Source organism: Arvicola amphibius, chromosome 3 (assembly GCF_903992535.2).
Source record: "Arvicola amphibius chromosome 3, mArvAmp1.2, whole genome shotgun sequence".
Lineage (NCBI taxonomy): Eukaryota > Metazoa > Chordata > Mammalia > Rodentia > Cricetidae > Arvicola > Arvicola amphibius.
Window position 1 is genome coordinate 182,348,112 of NC_052049.1, and position 26,154 is coordinate 182,374,265.

Genomic DNA, 26,154 nt, shown 5'->3' on the forward strand with positions numbered 1-26,154 from the left:
TGTCTGCCACTTCCTTTTCTTTTCCCTTCATTCCTTTCATGTGTATTGTGTGTGATGCCCCTGGAGGTTAGACAAGGGCACCAGATCCCTCGGAACTGGGATAACAGAAGACTGTAAATCAATATATGGGTTCTGACTGGGACTCCCCACATCACATCAGTAAACAATACCAGTTCCCCCCAAGATGTGGCCATAGGTCAATTTGATCTGGGAAATCCCTCAACTGTGACTCCTTCTTCTCAGGTGATACTTGGCTGCATCGGTTGACAATGAAAACCAACCAGAATGATCTAGCATTGTTGAAACAAGAGACCAAACTCAGGATTCTACCAGCCTAGAATTTATACAGTGAAAATACACTCTCTGATATATGTCTTTCAATGTACTAAGTATGCAAAAATGCTGGGTTTCTACTCTGAAATATCAATGACCAAATTTTTCTCTCTGTGGAGAGAGAAAGAGAGATAGAGAGAGGGAGGGAGGGAGGGAGGGAGAGGGAGAGGGAGAGGGAGAGAGAGAGAGAGAGAGAGAGAGAGAGAGAGAGAGAGAGAGAGAGAGAGAGAGAGAGAGAGAGAGAGATTCCTATGTAGCCCTGGCTGCCCTGGAACTTGATATGAAGACCAAAGCAGGCCTTTAACTCTTCCTCAGCCTCCTGAATGCTAGGATTAAGGTTGTGTTTCACCATACCTGGCCTTCAGCCACCAGATCCTAAAATTTCTTCTGACTATGAGGCCTCCTGCTGTTATTTTTTTTCTAAGATTAATATGAGTCCCATATGTGTGAAGGTTCTCTGACTCACTCCCATTTTTATTGTTTCTAGTGAATAAGATTAACCTTTTATAGCTCTATACAAATTCTTACAGAGTGCACTCCGGGCTCCTCTACAGCCAGCAGGCTCCTGTAGAGCCAGCATCACAACTCTCTAATACACTTGCTCATTGCAAGTATTGGACTCTGTGCAAAACACAGCTGAGTTCCAGCATCTTGCTGGTGATGACTCTGGAGCATCCGGGGATGTTTACCAGGGAAAACTCAGGTTTGGAGAGCATGCCTTCGAAACTAGTCCTTTACCACCTGGACTATAACCAGCTTTACAGGCCTTTGTGATGTCGTCGTTGTTAAATATTCCTGACAATTTCCATCTCGGTTACTTCAATCATATCAAGAAAAGTTAAAGTTCACAGATAGGAAAATAAGTAATTTTTACTGCATTTGGATTTCTAGAAATAGATAATCAGATTTCACAAGCACGCACATACACACACTCACACACATGCACACGCACAGCACAGGCATACACTATAATGCCAAACGTTTCCATTCATGTTGGGCTTGGTGTAGCTCCTTTTAGGTCAGGAGAAGATGCTCTGCCATAAATGTAAGGACCTCAATACTCGGGAAATAAAATGCTTCTGCACCAAAGACATGTCCAACAAATCCATTAAATCTACCAAAATGAGGTGTTTTCCCAAGGACAGACAGACATAGAGGTTAGATAGGGAAACATGGGGATAGATACACTACTAATTGTAAATATGTAAAAATATACATGCAGGATTGGGACATGGCTCAGCGAATAAAGGGCTTGCCACTCAAGCACGAGGACCTGAGTTTGAACACCCAGAATCCAAGTCAATCCAGGTATGGTAAATAGCACATTTCTATAATATAGAGCAATGTGGGAGGCAGAGACAGGAATTTCCAGAAGCTCTTGGGCCAGCAAGCATGCCATATACAGTGGAAAACAAGAGAATACACCTCAAACAAGGTAGAAGGTGATTGGCACTTGAGGCTGTCCTCTGAACTCCACATGAATGCTGGGAAACATATTTGCCTGTACCCATGAGCACATGAACGCAGACACATAGCATAAACATCACACGCACAGAAGCATACTGAAAATACAAATGCATGATTATACCTAACTCACAAATCCTTTCTTTTCTTCCAGATCATGATCCCATCCTCCACACAATAGCCAATCTGCCCTTATTTTGTTATTTCAGAAAGTATATGGAAGACAGCTGGCTAGCACAATGGCAAAGACACAAAGTCAAGAGACAATGTCACCACATTTTAAATTGCATGACAAGACAACTATAGCAGGCTAGGATGGCTCACAGAAGGCAGCCTGAGTGTGGCACTGTCCCTCAAAGTGGCCCCGAATCAAGTACCATGGATGCAGATATCTGAAAATAAATGACTCTGTGTTACTCTGTTGGGGGGCGGGGATAAAGGTGGGTGGTCAGAACACTTCTTACACGTAAGCTCGGACTTGAAAGCATGACAGATTACAGACTGCTGTGTACAGTACATTTCTCATGGGCATTTAGCCTTCAATTATCTAACCCTGTTTTCTGGCTGGTGTTTATGCATGAGGCTGTCATACTCCCAGACTGCACATGTATTAATGACAGGGTTCCCATTTATCTCTAGCCTCTATCCGCAGCACTCTACAGCCCAAATCTAGGCTCTTGTTCTCAGATAACAAAAACCAATCAGCGAGGAATATTTAGAATAGAGACTGAAAAATAAAACCTTAAAGAATTGCTGTTGATCTAAAGTGAAATTAGCTTCTTTCCTTTTAAAATTTCAATTTGTATTTATTGTTGAAGTTTTCATACATGTATACAATATACCTTGACACTGCATCTACTCCCCCGCAACTCTGCCCAGAACCATCCATCACATCTCCCTCTGAACTCATGCCCCCTTTGAATATGCTGAGTCCTTTAAATTTTGTTTACATTTATTTAGGCTGTTTGAGTGTATGTGTGTGTGTGTGTGTGTGTGTGTGCCTGTCGGAGAACAACTTCTATGGAAGTTAGTTGCAGCATGTGGGTTCTGGAGACTAAACTTAGGCATTAAAGTGTGTTATCTGTATGGATATTTTGTCAGCTTGTATGTTACCTGCATGCCCGGTGCCTTCAGAAGCCGGAAGACAGTGTTTAGATCCCCTGGAACACTTGTGAGCTAGCACGTGGGTGCTGGGAATCAAACCCAGGTCGTCAGGAGGAGCAGCCAGTGCTCTTAACCACTGAGCTATCTTGCCAGGCCAAATTCCTTTTTCTAACTTAACAATTCTAGTAATGAGAACAAAGCCAAATTTTGTGGCTTACAAACTATGGCAGTAGGAACATGTGGCATGAGGAGAAATAATAAACGAGCCAACTACAAATCTCTCTGCATATCTCAAAGAAAGCAGCAAAAACAGTTCTCCAGATCCTAGGCTCCATATCCCCCTTTGTGCTTAGATCTTTTTGTACTGAGTGGCAACAGAAGTTCTGCCTCCAATGTAGACACTCCTTGTAAATGGCTCGTCACTTGACTCCCCGAATTCCCAGACTTTAAGGGAACATTCAGACAACTCCATTTCAGTGAACACTGCATTCTGTACCTATAGCATGGGTGATAGACAAAATGCCTAACAAAGCAGCTTAGTGGAAGGGGGTTGATTTTGGACTCCTGGTTTAAGGGGAGCAGTCCATCACAGTGGGGGTGGGAAAGGCACAGCAGGAAAGTGAGGGGGTGGCCACACTGCACTGTCACGAGAAAGCAGAGACAGGGGCACATTAGTGATGAACTGGGTTGATTTCATCCTCCTTATTCAGTCCAGGATCCTAACCCATGGATGGCGTCACCCACATTTATCCCATTTTAATTTACCCAACTAAATGCAACCCCACAGACATGCCCAGAGGTCTGCCTCCTAGGTCATTTGAGATCCTGTCAATTGAGAACCAATATTATCCATCACGTCTACTGAAAACAAATATTTGCTATGTACGCATTACGTCAAAGAGGTAAAGATGAACTCTCTGCATCCTGGTATGTAGGGAAACAGTGGAGACTTTGTGCCCCTAAGCAGCAGTGGATCCCTGTATGGTTACTCTGGTTAATACACTGAAAAACAATCTGCTGGGAAACAGGAGGAGATGGTACCCTCCTCCAACACGTGTTTAAGAGTCTAGACGTTTGAATTGTGTGACCATCACGTCACCCAGTTGGGGAGCATTTAGGATTTTGCAGGTCCTTGACTGGACTCCATCAGAAAAACTGCTGAAGCAGCAACCAACTCAACATTGTGGCTCTTGCCTGATAGACCAAGGCTAAAGTAGTACTGCTCTATGTGGGAGCTGAAGATGAAGGCGCCACCCCAAAGCAGTCATGGGAGTGAGGAGAAATCACACCTTCTGAGAAGCACCATTCAAAAACATTTGCAACAACTTGATAAATTTGACTTTGTCTTTTAAAACTAATAATAAAAACGAGGCTTGCATTTTATGTGCTTGTTTACCTTTATTTCATTTTTCTGATCATTCATTTTTATGATATTTCTTAGAAGCACTGGCCCATGACAGATTGGAAATAAAACCTGAATCGTGTAACACTAAGAAGTCTGAGGACTCAAACACGGCAGGGAGTGGAGCACAGGAGCTGTCCTAGTTTCCTCTGCTGCTGGGGTAAAGTCCCCTGATGAAAGCAACCTGGGGGAGAAAGGGCTCCTGCTCACTGATGATTCCAGGGCACAGCTCCCGTCCTATCAGGAAGGCAAGGCAGCAACAACTCGAAACAGCTCACACACAAGAGCAGGGAACAATGGATAAAAGCACGTGTGCCTTCTATGCAAGATTCTCTCTAGGGGACACAACCCTAGGGTATGGAGCTACCCAATGTGGGCGGGGTCCATGATAAATTAAGGTAATTAGGGTCTCCCAGGATCAATTAAGGTAATCAAGACAATCGCCCACAGGCCAACCTGATCTAGATTACCCCTCATTAATACCCTCTTCCCAGATCATTCTAGATCATGTCAAGGGGACAATGACAACTAATTATCAAGGGAGGATGTGAATGAAACAGGAAGAAAACAGAGCAAGCTACACTAGCAGAAAAGAAGAAAGCTCTCTATTGTGTACTCTTCTCCCAAACTCAACCAAGGAGTTTAAAGACATACAGACCCAGACAGATAGACAGACAGAAACAGACAGCACACACATGCACACACACACACACACACACACACACTAACAAACACCATGCAATCACCAGACATTTCTCCGAGTAGTCGAATAGTCCTGCCTTTTCATCAGGAACTAAGAGTTGATGAACACTATAAGAAGAAACACACTGGGTCCCATCATTCAACACTACACTGTACTTTACCATGTTGGTGTGAACTCATTAGAATTACTTGATAGCACTTTTTTATGTTTCATTTGCCTGCAAAATTCAAGATGTCATTGTTTTTTACCGCTGAGTAGTATTCTAGCATGTATATATTCCACAGTTTCTTCATCCATTCTTCCACTGAAGGGCATCTAGGCTGTCTCCAGGATCTGGCTATTACAAATAATGCTGCTATGAACATAGATGAGCATGTTTCAATAAATCCAATTTGTTAAAAATATCACCACAAAAATTTGACTTAATTTAAAAAATATCTTGGACTTGAGTCATGGTGGCACTGACTGGCTGAAATAAGTCATGGGGTGTTTCTAGACAACAAAGAAAGGATGGCTGACAAGGACAGACTAAGAGAAGGTGCAGATGTTGTGGTGGTTTGAAGAGAATAGCCCCCAGAGGCTCACATATTTGAATGTTCAAAAACCAGTTGGTGAAGTGTTTAGGAAGGATTAGGAGGTGTGGCCTTGTTGGAGGAGGTGTGGCCTTATTGGAGAAGGTGTGGCCTTGTTGAAGGAGGTGTAGCTTTGTTGGGAGAGGGGTGGCCTTGTTGGAGGAGTCTGACACTGGGAGTGGACTTTGAAGTTTCAAAATCTCATGCAGGCCAATTCTAGATCTCTCTCTGTCTGCAACTTGAAGTTTAGAGTGAGCTCCCATCTACTGCTCCAACACCATGACTGCTTGCCTGCCCGCCTGCCATGCTTCCTGCCATGATCATGGACTCACCCTCTGAAGTGCTAGCAAGCCTCCAATTAAAGGTTGTCCTCTATAAGATTCCATGCTCATGGTGTCTCTTCACAACAACAGTAATATAGGCAGAAACAATACATCTTAAAGCAAAGAGCAAAACTGAATGAAGAGAGGGCTCGGGTTCCTGGTTCTTGCTTATATGTTCTCTGCATTTGCACAGGCACACAGTGAAATCCACACTGGCAGGGTGGCAGAGTGAGACCTTATTTCAAAATCAAGAAGGGCTGGATAGATGGCTCAGTGGTTAAGGGCACTTGGCTTGCTACTCTTGCAGAGGATACAAGCTTAGACTCTAGTACTCATGTTGGTTTGCTCACAGATGCATATAACTCTAGCTCCAGGGGATCCAGTGCCCTTCCTGGCCTCTGAGGATGCTGTATACACATGGCACAAAACAAGGATCATTGCCTTGGGTAAATCATACATAGATAAACATGCATGAACACATACATACAACACACACATATACAGGTGTAACACATACACACATGCAAGCACAATACACATACAAATACACATACACACCCAACACACACCACCCATGTACACACACACACATGTACACACACATATTTTGTTCCATATAGCTTACTTTTTCTTCTTAAATTGTTTAAGAAGAAAAAACTTTTTTCCTTAAATTCTTCTTGTTTCAGCAACAATGAATCACTACCACCAGTGAATAAGAGAATAAAGTTCAAGAGCAAGATATTTAAACATATTATATTTTAGTTTTTAAGACAGAGTCTCAAACTATAGCCAAGGATAGCCTTGAATTTGTGACAATCCTCCTGCCTCAGCTTCTAGGCTATTGGAATGGTAAGTATGTGCCACCACAGCCAACTTTTATCTTCCATAATATTTATTTATTTATTGAGACAGAGCCTTGCTCTTCAGATCAGACTGGCCTTACCTGCAAAATTCCTGGCATAAGTTACCATGCTCAGCTTCTGAAATGCTACTTGTTACCAATTTCAGTTTTATCTATTTTATGCTTATCTGTTTAGGGGTATATATATACACACAGTGTGAGTACGCACTTGTTAGAGTACGCATATTGAAGTCAGAGGTCAAATTACTGGACTCAGTTCTCTTCCTGTACCATGTATGTCCCGGGGACTGAACTCAGGTTGTCAGGCTTGGCAGCAAGGCCCTTTACCTACTGAGCCATGTTGTCTGCCCAACAACTTCAGTTTTAAGTAGAGTTGTTTGAAAAATTTTGGCAAATAACATTAATAACATCATTATAAAGACAACAGTAAGAGATTAATTTTCCAGACAGAAATCTAAGCAATGAAATGCTTTAAAGTTTCTTCTTAGTAAAGGTATATGATAGAGACAAAATGCTAAAAACAACAAAAAGTAGGCTATTTCCTCTGTAGATCAGTCTGCTGCCACCCTTGGAATGTTGCTTTTCCTCAAATTCCATATTTCCAAAACCAAAAGGCCAAAATATGGGGTGGTGGGGCCTTTTGAGGGGTCACGAGGGTAAACAGGTCACTAACGCAATTACTGCTGTGGGGCCCGCGGGGACTGGTTAGCTGGCACTGTGTCAGATCCTGGGGAGAAGGCTATCACAGACAAGGAAGCTGCTGCTGTCGGCTTGCTGCCATAAGCAGATGTGTACCATCCGGAAGCCACCTAACTCCCCTACCTTGGTACAGCCACTCAGACGTAACAGAGCCAGCCAATGGAGTGACGCGTGAAAACCAAATTCCCACGAGTGGGCTGCCATTCATATCTTCTGACTCACAAACATCAGCTGTCATAAACTGACATGATAATTTACCAATCTGGGAATTACCAAGCACAGCCATTTGGGAATTCCACAGAGGTGTTGGGCATTTTCCAACCTTAGTGGCGTTAGTAGAATGTTTACGTTGAGTCAAGCTGGAATACAAACATGACCTCTTTCTCTTTTTCAGGCTATTTTGTTTATTAATGTCCTTAAGTGGTTCATTTTCTGATGGGAGATGCTCTCTTCCTTAAACACATATTAGAAATGTTTTTTAATGGAAAAAAAACAGTATTGATAGAATTTTTTCTCTGTTTTCTCGCACAGTTGGCTTTTCCAACATCAGCACTGGGAACATCGTCTGTAGATGGTCTAGAAGAAGAAAGCATGAATGAACAGCCAGCGGAGAGCACTGCAGAGGATCCAGGAGCAGATGGCAGCATCTAACCCGGCTGCGGGCTCTTCTCGTGTCCACTTATGCCTGCCTGTGATTTGATATCGCATAAATAAGATGCAGTCATGTGCTTTGCTTATGAAGTTGCCCCTGCTTATTATAAGAAATCATGCTTGACAGCTTCTCCTGGATGCTTCAGAGATTCTGAGGAGAGAGTCAACCGATAAAGAAAACCATGCCCAGTGCTTGCTCTGCTCCTCAAATCTATGCTCTACTGTGTCCTGTTTGCTTTCCTGTTAAACCCAAACATGTGTAAAAGTGCACAAGAACAAATCCATTGGTGTGCAAGAGATTGAGCCCATGCATTGACTCATTGACTATCCTTTAAGACAAATAATAATTCTTTTAGTTTATTTGTTTTTATGCTGTGTCCAAATTCTAACAAGAAACCAGATAGTGAAGGAAGGGTTGATTTTAGCTCCTGACTTAAGGGGAGACAGCCCATGATGGTGAGGTAGGCATGGTGGAAGGAGTGTGTGGCAGCTATTTCTATTGCTTTCACAGTCAGGAAGCAGAAAATGGACAGGAAGTGGGGCTGGGTGCAACACCTCAAAGCCCGCCCCTGTGCTGTGGCCTGCTCCACCCAGAGGATCCACTTCCTAACACGACACACCGTTCTGAAATAGTGCCACAAACTAGAGGCCAAGTGTTCAGACGTGGGAGCCTGTAGAGGCCATCGCATATTCGGACCACGGCAAAGACACACTCTTGTTTCTGCACGCCTTGATGTGAATGAGGTTACAAACAATGCACTCGCTACTCTCAGTGATGGGAACATGGGAAGGTGATGTGGTAACACCACTAAGCGTGTAGGCATGGGGAAAGACAGCCACGCTGATCTAACTTATCATCAGCACCGGAACATCAGAGGCAATCTGTAACCCCATCCCAGAGGGGCAGGACTCGGTAGCACACTAACAAAGTCAGGCCAAAGCCTACGAAAACTGAATTTCACCAAAGCCAGAATGAGAGACAGAATGTGTCAGGGATCCCGAAACAAAGGCCCTAACACTTGGGCATCAGCAAGTGACAGGAACCAAGCATTATGTTTCCACAAAGTCAGAAAGAAAAGAAAACAGCTGGGGACCATGTGACAACCAGTGTCTACACAGACTCGGTTCCTAAGTAGTCTCGATGACATCTTTAAAGACGGAGGGGCATTTTAGCTGTATTAATGGGAGAGGGTAGAAATTCTTAAAACCGGAAATGGTATACCATATCCACTCAATACGTTGGATTAGGGCATGTAGAAAAGGCTTCACCAAATGCTACAGCCTTCCCTGCTTGCAGAACTGAACTGCCAAGACCAGATGCCATCAGGCACCTGTGTTTCATTCTCTCTGGGTCATCGGTTGTGAAGCCATGACCTGTCATTTCCACTTCTCCCCTTCCTAAGCAACTTTTGGTTGGGGATTTCTGTACCCTCTCTCTTCACCATTTCTTTTCCTACCAGGTCTTGATTCAATGAGCAGAGGCATTTCCCTAACCTGTGCCATAACCCTGGCAGTATGAGAGAAAAAGATGACAGATCTGCCTCACTGGGGAGCATGTAGACCTCACTGGGACTCCCAGAGAACCACACAATCTTCCCTACAGGTAGGGACATGGAAAAGCCTGGGGCTGGGATGGGAGTGGCCCGTACTGAAGCTACACACGCTGCCCCTCTGTGTCAATGCCAAGGCCAACAAAATATCCCTGCTGCTTTCATTTGAGTCTTCAGTGTAAACATTGGTGCTCCACACGGCACACCATTTAATCCATAACCTGTTGGCAGGTTGCATCTTGGAAAGGATATTAAATAAGAGTAAACAAACTTATGAAACCACAGATACATAAACACTGCACTTCAAATATTTAGGGAAAGCACGGGCCCACAGAGCTGCGGTGCATGCAAAGAGGAACGGGAGCTTTAGTTTGGAACATACGGGCATCGCTGATAGGCCAGAGGACATCTCGAAACACCTAAGGCTAATTTGTTATTATTTCCTATACCTTGAGAAAAAAAAAAAAGACTGACAGCCAATTTCCACTTCTCTAAAGGTCTACCCTGAAAGAATACAAATGACCACTAAGGGCTAAATCCCACCCGGGGGAGACAGATTAAAGAGAAAGGGAACTGGGCTATTTCCTGGGGCGGGGAACCTCCATAGTTAATTATCTAGAAACATCAACACTTCTGATTATGGAATACTAATTGAAGGAAGTTTTAGTGATCAAAGTTTAGCACGTGGACCCACTGGCGTGTCTCACAGCTTAAGAACTATTTTTCCAACTGGTTCCCCTTTCTTTTTTCTTCTTCAGCAATGATGTCACTGCTGAGCCTCTGAAGTAGCTAGCTGACCTGCTTGGAATCTCACCAATGTGCAAATTGCTTTTTGTTTTGGTGCAACAGAGAGATTACGTGCATACCGAAGAATTTAGAATGCACGTCTTTGGCATTTATTCTGAGTAAATGTTTGCCTAGCATACATTTTATAGACCTGTTTTGCAAACCTATATGCATGGGGTCACATCAAACTTCCTTGGGTGGAAAAGGTTCTGAGAGGCCCGAGTTTCAGAAGCCCTTACCTGGGAGGGCGACAGTGACTTAGTTGACTCCACACAACAGCCAAACTATAAATCCTGAATTCTGGGAAATACACAGGCTCCGCTGTGAGTGCAGAAGAGAAGAAGTGTGACCTAGAGTGGGCCGTCAGCAGGATTTCCACGGGGACCGCTGCTGAAGCGGTAGTCTAGGGGACACAGGAAGATGACTGTTGCAAGGAGATGCTGAGGCATCCAAGGACATCAGTGTCTAAAATCACACGGCCCAAGGCAGGCCCAGTCCTCCACAAGACATGAGTGCCAGAAGCAATGGGTAACAACATCAGCAGGCAAGGGGCCACAGAGATGGCCCAGTGGTTAGACGCGTGTACTGCTCTTGCAGGGGACCCAAGTTCAATCACCACAGCCATTTGGGTGAATCCACCCGTAACTCAGCTCCCAGGGATATGAGCTCCTCATCTGACTTCCACAGACACTACACTTGTCCACATACCCACACACAAACACAAATCTAAAAAAAAAATAAAGTTAATCTTAAAAAATAAAGTGCAACAGCTTAACTGACCACACTGATAGACAGGTACAGGGCACTAGGAAAGATAGCGTCATACTTCAACTCTTTCTCAAAAGTAAAAGCTATGAATTATTCACTTTATAGAATCCTAAACTCTGATAACATCATAAGAAAATCACACGAATGGGGCTGGGGAGTTAGTTAGGTGAATAGGTCAAATATTTCCTGAGCAAACCTGAGCCCAAGCTCCATATCCCCAGCCTGGGTTGTTGGGGCGGCTGACCAATCCCTGCTCTGAGGGGCGTGGCCGCTCTAGGGACAAAAGGTACCTTTAAAAAGAACCGGGTTTTGATTCACACTTATTTTTAAAGGCTTTCTTTTATCTTATGTCTACATGTGTTTTGTTTACACGTCTGTCTGTGAATCAGTGTATGCCTGGTTTCCAAAGAGGCCAGGAAAGGGCGTTGGGTCCCTGGGAGCTGCAGCTACAGACAGCTGTGAGCCGCAGTGTGGGTGCTGGGGACTGAGCTTTGGTGGCCAGGAAGCCGCCAGTGCGCTTGTCTGCAGAGCCCTTTCTCCAGCCTGGGGGGCTTAGTTTTAGCATATTTACCTTTTCCTTTGTAATTAGTGTTCTTGGTAGCTTTTGCACCCCACACCCCACATCGTCACCCCCACAGCCCACATCGTCACCCCTACATCCACATCACTTGCACAGCTGGTTGATACTTCAAAGGCAACTTGAATAAAAAAAAAAATGCATTTTTCTCCAAAAAAAAAAAAAAAAAAAAAAAAAAAACGGGTTTGGAATAGGGGCCCCTGTTTTCTCCCGCTTGGTTCTCTGCTTCGCTGGAACCTTGGCTTTGTAAGTGTATCCCACTTTCTCCTTTTATTAAAACTGATTTATTCTAAAAGGTCTATTTTGGTTATTTCCAAATTCCTCCGACCGCCGCTACATTGGGTATAGCAGCATGCATCAATAACACCCCATCTGGGAAGCAGGGAGGCTGAGACACTGGGATTGCTAACAAGGGTTGGCATGCAAGGACAGATGACTCGGGGAGCTGCAGGCTCATTAAGGGACCCTATCTCACAGAAATAATAATAAGAGAGAAAATGAGGGGTACATCCAGTGTCAATCTCTGGCTTCTACATTCACTCAGGCTCACATAGGCCCACACATATGCACACACATATGCGCACACATATGCACACACATATGCACACACATGTACATACACAGAGAGGTTCACTAATACCGTGAAAAATACAAATATCTTTTTGCAGAGCAGAACGCGCATGCCTTTAAGATCTTGCTTTTCTGCCCTACAACGATATGTATTGTGCTTAAGTCCTTCAAGTAGAGAACCATGATGCTTAGCACTGCACTCGATTAATAAAGCCTCACCATTGTACTGAGGTAATAGCCCCTACGAGAGCCACAGCCCATCGGCTAAGCACCATTTGTCTGGGATCAAAGTATGCACCATATGCAGGAGCTGTTAATTTCCTGGACATTATCACAATTTGCTGGCTTCCTAGGTCTCAGCAAAAGCTCGGGAAAACATCTCCATTCCCTGGATGCAACCTTTGTGACCACAGCCAGCAAACTATTTCCTCCACCTAAGACACCCTTACACTCTCAGTCTGCAATGTTCTTTCCCAACACATCTTGCTAAGGGCAAGGAATCTGAAGAGTCAGAAAATATGTGGGAAGAGATGCTTACAGCATGCTGGGGTCCATGGTAAGTATACTGGTAAACTCTCCATATTAAAATTTGGGTAACCTCACAGCAAGAGGGGTAAGCAGTGAGATGAGGCACCAAGAATGTTTCCTAATGCTTGTAGGGATTGACAGGAACTTCAGAATGGGTCCCAGTGAATGACATCTCCTTCTGGCATAGTCAGAGTGTTGTTGGGGTTTAGTTCCCTAAATCACAAGGCAGGGGCAGGAGGTAACTTTGTGTCTTTCCCTGTCTCCATTCAAGGCTGCAATGCTTGTGCTCACCCACAAAAGATATCAAAAGACTCACGTCTTTGTGAGACTGATGTTGGTGACTAAAAGCACACACACAAGGTGGTCCCGATCCTCCACAAGACGTCAGTGCCACCCACAAGCAATGGGTAACAACTGCAATAGGCAAGCATACAGCACAAGGTGGTCCCAATCCTCCATAAGAATCATTGCCACAAGCAATGGGTAACAACTGCAATAGGCAAGGGGCTGCAGAGATGGCTCTGAGTTAATGAAGTGGCCTGTGCTGAGGTCTCTCATTTTCTGCATTCGACCCCTGACTGACTTACTCAACTGCAGGGGTCTCAACTCTGTTCCCAATGAGAATTTGATTATCAGTAAGTCATTTAAACATTAAAAATAAAATAAAACATTAAAAATAGGAGGGTGGCCTGCTTTCTTACTAATGCAAGAGTTACTGGGGATAGTTTATTAAGATAAACAGATACCCGTAAAGTACTTGCTGGATGAGAACAAAGACCTGAGATGCACACCAGAACCCGTATGAGAAAAGTGTTGGATAAGGTACCATTCACTTGTCATCCCAGGGCTGGGGAAGGCAGAGCCAGGAGGATCTCTGGAGTTGGCTAGCCTGACAGTATAGCTTAATAAGTCAGTGTTTGTCTGGTAAGGCAGACAACAAACCCTGTCTCAAAAAGAAGAAGGAGGAGGAGGAGGAGAAGAAGAGGAGGAGGAAGACTGGAAGGAGGAGAGCTGGGAGAGAAGGGAGAAGAGGAAGAATGGAAGCAGGGAGGGAAGCAGGGATAACGGAAGGTGAACAATACTCAGGATAAGCACTCTAAAGTTGTTCTCTGGCCCCAGCGTGCATGCCCAACTGCATGTATACCTGCACACACAGACATATGCACACACAAATGAAAATAAGATAAAGATGCACCCTTTTATTTTAGCATGTGCAAAAAGAATTCACCCCTTGACTCCATCTGCCATGTCACGGCACCACAGACTTCTCGAACGTTCCTGCTCTCTCTTTCTGTCTGAGCACCGAGACTGGTGAGCTGCACCTTCAACCCTTTCACTTAATTCTCGATGCCATTTTAAAATCTGGTTCCTGAATGAATTGCAGCATTGTACAGTGGGACAAGTCCCCTAACACATAATTTTAATTGTGTAATGAGCAATGTTGTGGTCAGCCCATCCACAGTTTATAGCCATTACTCCATACCCCTCTGGTGTCTAGAAGCACCAGAAAGGTAGAAAAAGTGATGATAATTTGTTTTTCTCTATATCAACCACATTTTTCCCTGGTGTGGATTGGGGGGGAGGGGGTGTACCTGACTTTATTTACAGGTGAGCTAGTTTTAACTCTACATGGCTGTAGATGTATGTCTAGTGGTAGACCAATTGCCATGTTCCATCCCACCCTCTGCCCACCACCACATCACATTGCCTCCTCTTTTGATAACTTGACCTTTGCTTTTCTGTGTATTGGATAAAAGGTTTGCTACAATTCTCAAGAAGCTTATTTATTTCTTGTGGTATCTGTTCTTCCAGACCAACACTGATATGGAATTAGATTCTGTTTTGCTTGTTTGTTTGTAATTTTTCTGTATTTACTTGGTTTCCTTTAATTCACAGCGTGATGTTTCTGTGTATCATCTCACTGAATTTGTATGCAGTCTTTTCCCCTCCTGGTTCCTGTCTATGGCACATGTTGTATCCTGGGAATTGATCATAACCACACTGAAATATCAGTGTCCTGGAGAAAGCTTTAAGAACATATCCCCAGAGTCTGTACTTAGAAAATCTGATTGCTTAGTTCCTGGAAATGAGGAAAGGGATGGAGAAGAGGGCAAGAGAAACTGTTACTAAACGATAAAAATCATGATGGAAACAAGCATTTCTGATGACTGTGGTTCTTGTAAAGAATGATTTAAGACAATAGGGTGTGTGTGTGCGCGCGCTAGTTATTGCCTGCTGCAGTGATAAACACAAACACAAGCAACTTATAGAGAGTTCATTTTGGCACATGGATTCAAAGGAGGTTGATAATGGTATGGTGGCATTGAGGCAGGCAGGTGAGTCAGCAGGTGACTTCATATTTTAATCACACACTGAAAGCAGTGAGGACAAACACGAAGTGAGAGAGGGTGAGCAGGAAGTGAGGCAGGGCTGTAAACCTTGGAATCCCAGCCCCACCAATGCCTTTCCTCCATGGTTCCATGTCCTCAAGGCTACATAACCTCCACCAAATAGTGCCTTGTTCAAATGTACGAGCCTTTGGGGGACATCTATTTGTGTGCTCACAGAATATTTCCTTCTGGAAGTTAAGAAAACCAAAGAAGAGCAAACAATGGACTTTGTTGTGTGAAATAATTACTAAGTGGTGAGAAGAGACCTTGGTTGGTAAAATAATTGCCGTTCAAGCATGAGGACTGGAGTTCGGGTCTCCAGGAACGGCTCTGCATGTTTACAATCCCAGCATGGGGATGAGGAGACTCTGAATTACTTGCTGAATTCACTGTTTGAACAAACTAATTGAATGCTGTGATTGCAGGACCGCCTGCATGATTTCAGCCATGTCTACACCTCACCAGGAAGGTGGAAAAAATCAGCTTCAGCAAACAAATATGGACTTCTGAAGTTGAATATTATTTTTTCAACTTAGGATACTTTTGAGATAAAAAGAAAGGGGAAGAGGTGCTATAGTGACTGGGATGTCAACAAGTTGCCGAGGAGAGACAGAGTCTCATGACATTCTTGAGTAGGTTAAGTACCAGTTTCAAAGGGCATCCTGGAGATGGTGGGAACACAGTATCAGGCTAAGCACAGGGCTACAGTCACTCATAGTATGCAATTTTGTCTTGATTTTTTAAAAAAATCTACTTTTTTCTGTATTCTATTTGTAACTCGTCAGTTTTTTCCATACATTGTATGGGTCCCGGGGATGGAACTGGGGTCCTCAGCCTTGGCAGCAGGCCTCTTCCCCCACTGAGCAATCTCTCCAGCCATGCTTGCCTCATTCGGATGGAATTTATGTCTAATTCAGCAGGTGGGGATCTACAAGGACAAATGCCGATTTAAACAGAACTTGGCGGTCTATCCTTGGAGAGAGGACAAGCTCTGTCCAGCTGCAGGGACAAATCAGTAAGGCAGGAGGTGAGACGAGGGCTCCTGGTATGGGACTCGCCAGCAGTACATGAAGGTACGCGTGTTTACCCGAGTCTGCCTCTGGGCATAGTCCCTTCAAGAAGAAGGATAAAAGGACTGACATTGTGCACAACTTGCAAAGGCTTGAACTCCTCACAGACACTGAATGATAACCCAGACCAGAGTCTAGAACACCTAGGCTGAAGAAGCAGAATGTGCAGGACCTCCCACTTGACACCTAGGCACTTTCCCATAAATTTTGCTATTTTCCAATACTGGGTATGCAGGGATTTCTTCTGGCATACTCACCCTTAAGCTTAGGAAGAGACAATCGAGGCCCCTAGAAAGAGCAGGGTATCACCCACAGACAGATTATGCAAATTGTTAGGTGAAAGCTAACATAAATATTTACTTAAAAGGATTCTGCTTCAAAGGCCTGAGGTAAATAATGACTGGGATTAAGACAGACTCTGATAATTTCAATATTGGGTTTTGAACCCCTGAATTCTACACTAGGGCCAAGGGGAGAAAAGCTTTAAAAATATCTTGAGTCAAAGTGACATGTTCAACAACACAGATATCACAAAAGTATTTATAGGCATGTGGTAGGCCAACACTTGGTCCTTCCTGTAGTGAGAGTTTAAATACCAACTAGGAGGAAGACGCGATGTAGTTCTCGGTTATTGGAGGTACTTATTCCTCTGGATGTATGTCTACAAGAACACGCTGCACCAGTATGGATGAAGAACAGCCACTTTCATTACACGGTCAGTAACCAAGAGGAAAGAGCTACATTAAAAGCACAGCATCAGCCTGACTTGAAAGTACATTCCAGGGGCGGAGCAGATGACTCAGTGGTTAATGGCACTTTGTGCTCTTGCAGAGGACCTAAGGTCAGTTCCCAGCACTCCCATGGCAGCTAACAACTGTAACTCCAGACCCAAGGGATCAGATGCCCTCTCCTGACCTTTGTGGGGATTCTACTCTTGTGCATATGCTCACTCATGCACACATGTATACCTAATGAAACTAAGATAATAAGACCTTAAAAGTGTGTTCCACAGCAATATTGTAAAGTATTTATGCGGGGTCCTCATATGGATGACTGAAATGGATTGGCAGAGGACTCACACATAGGTCCTGGAAGATAATAGCAGGCCAGTCCCTATAGGTGTCAGAAGAGCTGAGGACTCACACATAGGTCCTGGAAGATAATAGCAGGCCAGTCCCCTGTTCAGTCAGAGTTCAGGTATATGTCTACATAATCATGACTCTTGAAGTATTTTTCAAAGCAAGAATCCCTTCCCTGCCCTAGAATGTTTGGTAACATTTAGACATGAGTGGTTTAGAACTTTTGCCCACATGTTCCTTGCTGTTAAATGCCCATGTTAATGTTCTTCAACTATCCAGAATTTTCCATGTATCTCAGTCAAATAAACACCTGTATGCTAAGCTATCATTAGCTGGAATTCTTTTTTTCCTTTAAATAAAAAAGAGAGTTATTTTGTTTTGTTATATGCATGGTTTTTGCCTGCATGTATGTATGTGCACCATACGTGTGCAGTGCATGGAGGCCAGAAAAGGGTGCCTGATTCCTCTGAACTGGGGTTATAGAGGGTTGAGTGGGTACTGGAATCGAACCTATGTCCTCTTCAAGAGCAGCCAATGATCTAAATTACTGAGCTATATCTTCGCCTCCCTAGTTAGGGCTTCTTCAATTTCTTCTTTTCATGAGTAAGCAGACCCATATTCCTCAACCAATAACGTTCTTAGCTCTACCTCAAGGTCGTCAAGATTTGTAATAGCTAAAATACTTGGTCCACTGGCATGGGAAGTCCTTGTGTCTATGTTTTGCTTTATTAGCTAATGAATAAAGCTGTTTCAGCAAGTGGCTTAGCAGAATAGAGCTAGGTGGGAAAACTAAACTGAATGCTGGGAGAAAGAAGGCAGAGTAATGGAGAAGCCACGTAGTTGCCTCCAGGGACAGATGCTTCCGCTGGATCCTACCGAAACTTTGCTGGTAGACCACAACTTCGTGGTGATGCAAAGATTAATGGAAATAAGTTAGTTTAGAATATAAGAAATAGCTAGCAATATGCTTAAGCTATTGGACAAACAGTATTTCAAATAATATAGTTTCTGAGTGATTATTTCATGGTCTAAGCAGCCAGGAACGAACAAGCAGCCTCCCCCGACAGTTCACAGCTTTTGTAATAAGGCAAATAGGATAAATGTTACAAACACAGAATAAGAAAGAGGTTTTCATTAGCCATGACCATACCAATTGTAAAGCTCCTTCATTTGAGTAAAACAATAACAGTTGAAGAAACTAAGATAATTTGGTGGCCAAAATTCAAGTCACCTTATTTTTGAGATTCTTGCCTTCTCCCACCCATATGGTCCCCTCAGTGATGACTGGGCACACCATTGTTTATTGGTCACTTGACATTCATTGACTAGCCATCCAGATCACCCCTACAATACCACAAGACAATCCCCAGCAATATAGGTGTGGACAGACATCTCATTAGGTTCTTAGACTAAGGATTCACCATTCCCCGTGCAGGCCTCTTTCTGAATGAAGCCTGCAGCGTCACACGGTCCCTTGTCCATCTCCCTAATGACTTCTAGCTTTTTACAACCCTAGTTCATTTTAACCAACACACTGTTCAGCTCAAAACATTTGTAAAACCTACAAAACATCTACAGACTAAAGCTTTTGCAACTATTTCCTACAGACTGTTATTTGATAACAGAATATATGAAGATATGCTAAGATTCACAGAAGATTTACCAGCACATCTGAATCCAATACACAATACTTTTTTTTTTTTTTTTTTTTTTTTTTTTTTGGTTTTTCGAGACAGGGTTTCTCTGTGGCTTTGGAGCCTGTCCTGGAACTAGCTCTTGTAGACCAGGCTGGTCTCGAACTCACAGAGATCCGCCTGCCTCTGTCTCCCGAGTGCTGGGATTAAAGGCATGCGCCACAACCGCCCGGCTACACAATACTTTTTAAACCATGCACAGGAACTGGATTTTTGCTGCAATCAAAGTGATATGCCAAACGCTTTGTGGGTTTTCAAAAGTCGCACAGTACCCCTAAATCCAAAGCAGCATATTATTATTAAAGAGTATTACAGATATTTTCACAACATAGGAAGTTCACACAGCTAGGTGGTGCCACAACCAGAAATCAAAGGCAAATGCATCCTTCAAACCTACGTTCTTCACCAGCACGCACCGATAAAATTCTTTAAATTTGCTTTTACCAAAGAATTACAAACTTGGCTCGTGAAAGAAAATGTTAATTCCTGTGAACGGTTACTTGTAAGCGGAGGCTGAGTTTTCATTTCTCAGTTGCCCAGACCCGTATAATCACACAGAAACTATATTAATTATAACTGCTTGGCCAATGACTCAGGTAGTGCAGTCTGGGGAGGAGATAGTGCTGTCTGGGAGGGGATGGTGCTGTCTGGGGAGAGGATGGTGCTGTCTGGGAGAGGATGGTGCTGTCTGGGAGGGGATGGTGCTGTCTGGGAGGAGATGGTGCTGTCTGGGAGGGGATGGTGCTGTCTGTCTGGGAGGGGATGGTACTGTCTGGGAGGGGATGGTGCTCTCTGGGAGGGGATGGTGCTGTCTGGGATGGGATGGTGCTGTCTGGGAGCAGATGGTGCTGTCTGGGAGGGGATGATGCTGTCTGGGAAGGGATGGTGCTGTCTGGGAGGGGATGGTGCTGTCTGGGATGGGATGGTGCTGTCTGGCAGCGGATGATGCTGTCTGGGAGGGGATGATGCTGTCTGTGGAGGGGATGGTGCTGTCTGGGAGGGGATGATGCTGTCTGGGAAGGGATGATGCTGTCTGGGAGGGGATGGTGCTGTCTTGGGAGGGGATGATGCTGTCTGGGAAGGGATGATGCTGTCTGGGAGGGGATGATGCTGTCTGGGAGGGGATGGTGCTATTTGGGAGGGGATGGTGCTCTCTGGGAGGGGATGGTGCTGTCTGGGACGGGATGAGGCTGTCTGGGGAGGCATTCCAGCCTTGCTTGAGGAAGTAAGCCACTGTGTTGTGCTTTGAGAGTCCATAGATTCTTGCTGCCTTCAGTTCTCTATCTATTTCATGTTTTCTGTAAAAGATTTAATTTCTAAGCGTCCTGCTCCTGACACCACATCCTCCTGCCATTTCCATGCCTCCCTACCATAACAGACCCATTCCTCTGAAACTGTAACTCAAAATAAAGTTTTCCATAAGTTTCTTTTCTGTGTGGCATTTTATCAAAGCAACAGGAAAGTGACTAACACACTGATCAATTACTACTTCCTGGCCAATTCCCTATTTAGTTCTTTGTATGCGAGATATCTGTTGGCGTTTTCTCAGGCACACACTGGAACATGTTTGTTAAGGGGGAGCAGCTCCAACAGTTTCAAGTGGGTGCCAGGTTGCTATTGGGAACTTAATTACAGGTGGCATTTTTAAATATTTACTATTATTCATATAGTGTCTATCTGTCTGTCTGTCTCTATGTGTGTCTGTATGGGGCAATGTGAATGCAAGTGCAGGTATCAGTTTTGTCCAACATAGGGCATCCAGTCCCGTAGAATCTGTGTCACAGAAAGCGTGAAGCAGGTATTTGGAAGTGAACTCAAGTCCTCTGCAAGAGTAGCATGCACTCTTGACTGATGAGCCATCTCTCCAACCCAGGAGGCATTTTATTTTAAAATCCTGGGGATCTTAAAATGCCACACCACAACCAACAGAGTGGGATGCTGATAAGAACAAGGATGCAGGAGGCGATTTGGTGCATACTTAAATGGTAAAATATACACTGCAAGTAGCACACACCCTGCAGACTGCAGGTTTATATGATAATAAATAACAGTTATCGCCAGGAAAAGGGAAAAAGTGCAGTGAAATCCAATAGCTCAGTGAGAAATCTGCTAATACAGGTGGCCAAGCTTGTTCCATTTCATTGTCAAACGGAGGCTATTTATTTTCTTCTGGGTAGTTAAATTACAGAGTCATTTATTGCTGAAAGTTTTGCAGTGGGCAGATGGGAATCTAAAGCAGGCTTTGGTCTCAAACTTTGTGAGGATTTACTTCACAGGTAGCACACTAAAACTGCAAAATCCTTCAGCAAGCCCACAACAGAGTGATTCCCCACAGCCCAGCCGGGTACACCTTAAGCAAGCCTATGACAGAGTGATTCTCCACAGCCCGGCCGGGCACGCCACGTTTGGCACCTTGGATTTGGGACAAGGGCCAACATGGCAGCCAGAGTGAGTAATCCTTGAAGTCTTTAAATGATTCCTAGTGTAGACGGTTTCCTTACTGGGTGATAGGTCAGTGACTGGGGTGTGTGTGCATGGGCATGTGCTCGCGTGCACGCACATGAGAGAGATAGTCAGGCACAGACAAGGATTCCTTATGTACACACATGCTGAAAATATTAAAGTCAATGTCAACTTTCTTTGCCCTTTTTAATACAAAAGCTCAACTCTGTATATGATCTAACTATCATCTATCAATCAACCGATCTATCTATATCTATATCTATATCTATATCTATATCTATCTATCTATCTATCATCTACCTATCTACCTACCTATCTATCTATCTATCTATCTATCTATCTATCTATCTATCTACCTATCTATCATGTATCTATCTAACTATCTATCTATCTATCATCTATCTATCTATCTATCTATCTATCATCTATCTGTCTATCTATCTATCATCTATTTGCTTGTCTTTCTATTATCTATCTCTCATCAATCTATCATTTATCAATGATCTATCATCTATTTACCTATCATCTATCTGTCTGTATCTGTCTGTCTATCTGTCTGTCCGTCTATCTTTCTATCTCCTGAGAATTAGAAAGAACTGTGTGTTCATGATCTATAAGCCACTACTATCTGATAACTTCCAAATTTTCCAAATTTTATAAATAGAATGTACCAAATACCTTCCGATAACCATTTTAAGAATTAATAAAGTGATGAAATTACATATTTATATGTGACACACACACACATGGACACAATGCACACACATATGGAGGTTGGAGGGTTCTGGTAGTCTAGTCTCTCCTTCTACCATGTAGGACCTGGCCATCAAACTTCGGTCTTCACCTCACAGCAGACGCCTTAATTTCCTCAGCTGCCTCCCAGGTTCCTCACTTTGTATATTTCATTTTTTAAAACATAGATTCATCTTATTTTTAAAGTGTGTGTGTGTGTGTGTATGTATGTGTGTGTGTGTGTGTCTCTGTGTGTGTGTGTGTGTGTGCACTGGAATTCAGGGCTCTTAGAGGCCAGAAGAGGGCAATAGCTCTCTCGGAACTGGAATTCCAGGAATTTAGTTGTGGAAACTGAGTCAGGTCCTCAGGAAAGCCACAGAACTTTTAACCATAGAACTATTTCTCCACCCCCAGGATATACTATAGGTTTTAAAGATTATTTTTTCCTTTTAAAATTTATATGTGTTTACACCTCTGTATGCATGTGTACACTTGATGTAGTTTCCATACAGGCCAGAAGAGAGGATGGATCCTGAAAGCCAGAGCTACTTGAGGCTGTGTGCTGTCTAGTTTGGGTTCTGGGAACTAGATTGGGGTCTGCTGTAAGAACAGTGAGTGCTCTTAACCCCTGAGCCATCTCTTCAGCCCCTCCCTATTCTGTCTTAAGCATTTTCATTATCACTCAGCCACAGCCACACTCTATCTCTTGTTTTCTGGGTACAGGAGATTGCTACTTCAGTTGCCATTGACTCTTGCAAAGAACCTTTAAACCAGAACATGCATGTAACTTCCTGAGCAATTAAAACTGTTAACTTCATCAGTCTCAATCCCTGACCAAATCTAAAGCTCCTAGGCACAATCCTGACAAAGAATACAATTCACAGACTGGAAAATTCTAATTCATATCACCTTGAATAACAAGACAGACAATGAGCCCACCGCTGTCACTCAAGAGGAAACTGGCTCCCAACAGACATGAGCAGACGTGATCTGCACATATTGGTCAGAATGTACCAACAACTGCTAGCACCCAAACGCTGATCTTCTAGAAGTCTGAGGCTGATGCTAGAAGGTTCTTAGAGAATAGACACAATCATAGCAAAAACCAGATGACTTCATCATTACATCACTGATTTCTGTGGGAACAGGGCCAGAAAATTAGACACACGCCAGGGACAGATGCTAAAGATTTCAAGGTCTGTTACCTCTGGCATTCAAGAGCATGAAAACTTGGGAATAGTAAGTTCAGAATTATTAACAGAAAGAATATTTTAAACCTAGATTATTAATGAGGATTCAAAATGGCTGCCATTTGAACATCAACATTTACCCAATATCCAAATGTCATCAGCAACATTTTTGGTGTTTACTCTTACTACTTTTTCTCTTTCTTCTTTTTAGTGTTTGGAGACCTCTCATTGTATATTCCTGGCTGATCTTGAATTCCATTATATAGACCAATCTGTCCTTGAAATCACAGAAATCAACCTGCCACTGTTTCCAGGGTGCTGGGATTAAAGTCATGCACCATACCTAGCTTATATCATTATGATGGCATCTCATTAGATTCCAAATTAAAATGAAGACAATGACATCGGTGTACATTGTTCCCAAGATCCATATTATCATACCACATAGGCAGATTTTTCCAACACTACAGCAATCAAGGCACAAAATGAAGAGTAACAATTTTCACTTTGTTGTAAAAATTCATCATAGTTTTACATACAAAGTTCCAGACAATGAGTACTATGTAGCAACAAGTAAATATTGAAAATGATGAACATCAAGAATACTGCTCCCCAGGTAAATTCTGGGTGTATGGGCCAAAGTGAAGTTCCAGCGATACAAAGGACATTAGCATAAGCCATTTCACCGCACAGCCTAGGGAAAAGGCTATCAGCTCAGAAGCCTCCAAACATGGAACAAATAAATGAAGATTTAGCACACATTAAGTCGCTGGTAACTTTCTGCACTACCCCAGAACTCTGCCGACTGGGGGAAAGTTCTTTACACCAGTACATACATGTATATTGACTCCAGCACTGCTGACAAGGGAGAGTCTTAGACTCCCAAGCATACATATCTCCCTTTGCAGGCAAAGCAGAGCCCTCTACATGTATCCTTTAATCACTGGGGTCTCCACACCAAAGAGTTCATGAGTAACTATATGCCAAATCAGAGAGATTACAATAATCCAAGTCTCTTGTATGGTTCCTTTTCCCTAACAGCTGAGTACAGAAAGAGTGCAAACCATACTTTGAGGTCTGCTGACTACGGAGGACTAACATGTGTTCCGCACAGACACACACACAAGGGTCCACATGTTCACAGATCCTCTCTGTCTGAGCAGGCTTACCTTGGCCATCTGCGCTTGCACGCCATTTGCCTTCAAGGATGCTACTGCTTTCTGTGCGGCTGCAGGACTATCAAAATCTACAAAACCATAACCTGCAAAGATACAAAAGCTGGCATTAGTCACCACAGGCAGGAAGGCACACTTCTGTCATCCGATGAATGCAGAATTACTGTCGGTTATGAATTCATTTCTTCCCGAAGCAACCTGGCTCGACACAAAGACTCTCATATCTCTGCTCCCAAGTGCTTTACGAGAGATACCTTAGTAACTCTAGATAAGAGGAGGTTAATTCATTTTTCCAGAGTACTTTGCAGACTGGGGTGCAGTGGAGAAGCCCACTTAGCACTAACTTGGCAGCTCGGGCAAAGCTTTGCTTTACTGTGCTCTTCCTGCTACAGATTTGCTGCAACAGGGAGGAGAATAAAGCCCTGGAAATCTTTAAGTGTCTGAGGCTAAAATCCATTTTCCAGACCTCTAAAAACCGATACTCATAAAAGCCATAAGAACGGATAAGTGTGATGGTCAACATTTACTGGAACCAGAACCACCTAGGAGGCTACCTCTGGGGATGTCTGTGGGGTTATCTTCTTTAGGATAGTAAGATGAGAAGGCCCTTCTGAATTGTGGGTAAGCACATCCCCTCGGAGGGGAGCCTGGATCCCGGAAACTGGAGGATTCTCCGTTTCTTGACTCTGGATGTAGTTGACAAGCTGCTTAAAATCCCCCTGCCCCCCCCCCCCCCGCTGTAATCCCCCTGCCATAGGACTGTGCTAGAACTGTAAACCTGAATAAACTTTCTCATGCTTAAGTTGCTTTTCCCAGGGTAAACCATCACAGGGAAATGTAAAGAAGCCAGAACACTAAAGTTATTGTCAGAGGCTGCAATGGTGGTTGCCACATGGAAGGCAGCCAATAGATATGTCTTGGTTGCACAAATAAATAAAGGTTGTGGGTTAGAGTAGGGGTTTGAACTTACTTTGACCCAATCACTCAGCCCATGGTCCCAAATTATAAGATCTTGTTTCTCTCTATATCAGTTCAAATCATTGATTTTTTTAATTTTGAAAAGAGTAATTTGATGAATAAACACTCCAGTCTCTAAAAACAAATAGTAAATAGCCATCTTGCTTAGGTTTTTTGGGGGGAGGGGTGTCATAAATATATGATTCTGTTTGTGCGATTATGTGAGCACTTATAAAAACGTTCAGGGAGACAAACAAGCAGAACAATTAATAAGACAGAACTATGGAGAGAAAACGGTCTTCACGTGACCATTAGTCCAGGAATTTACCCAACAGCAAAGTCAGCTGCCAAGAATATGCTAAAATATGAACACTCCATGGGGTGTGTTGGTACACACCTGTGATTCTAGCATGACTGAGGTGGAGGCAGGAGAAGGTACATGAGATGATGTCTCAAAATCATATAAAAAAATCAACAAGTAGCTGTAGGAGTGTATGTGTATTGTGGTTTGA

At 43.5% G+C, this 26,154-nt stretch overlaps 1 protein-coding gene across 2 annotated transcripts in view; it reads right to left on the bottom strand.

The window, feature by feature from the left end:
* The window catches only part of Rbms3 (RNA binding motif single stranded interacting protein 3), a 675,207-nt gene that overhangs the window by 351,952 nt on the left and 297,101 nt on the right, over nt 1-26,154 (bottom strand). For both annotated transcript variants that reach the window (XM_038323829.1, XM_038323830.1), the window contains exon 4: nt 24,680-24,771. In XM_038323829.1, coding sequence (XP_038179757.1) covers nt 24,680-24,771 — 92 coding nt within the window. The remainder of the gene's footprint in view (nt 1-24,679; nt 24,772-26,154) is intronic.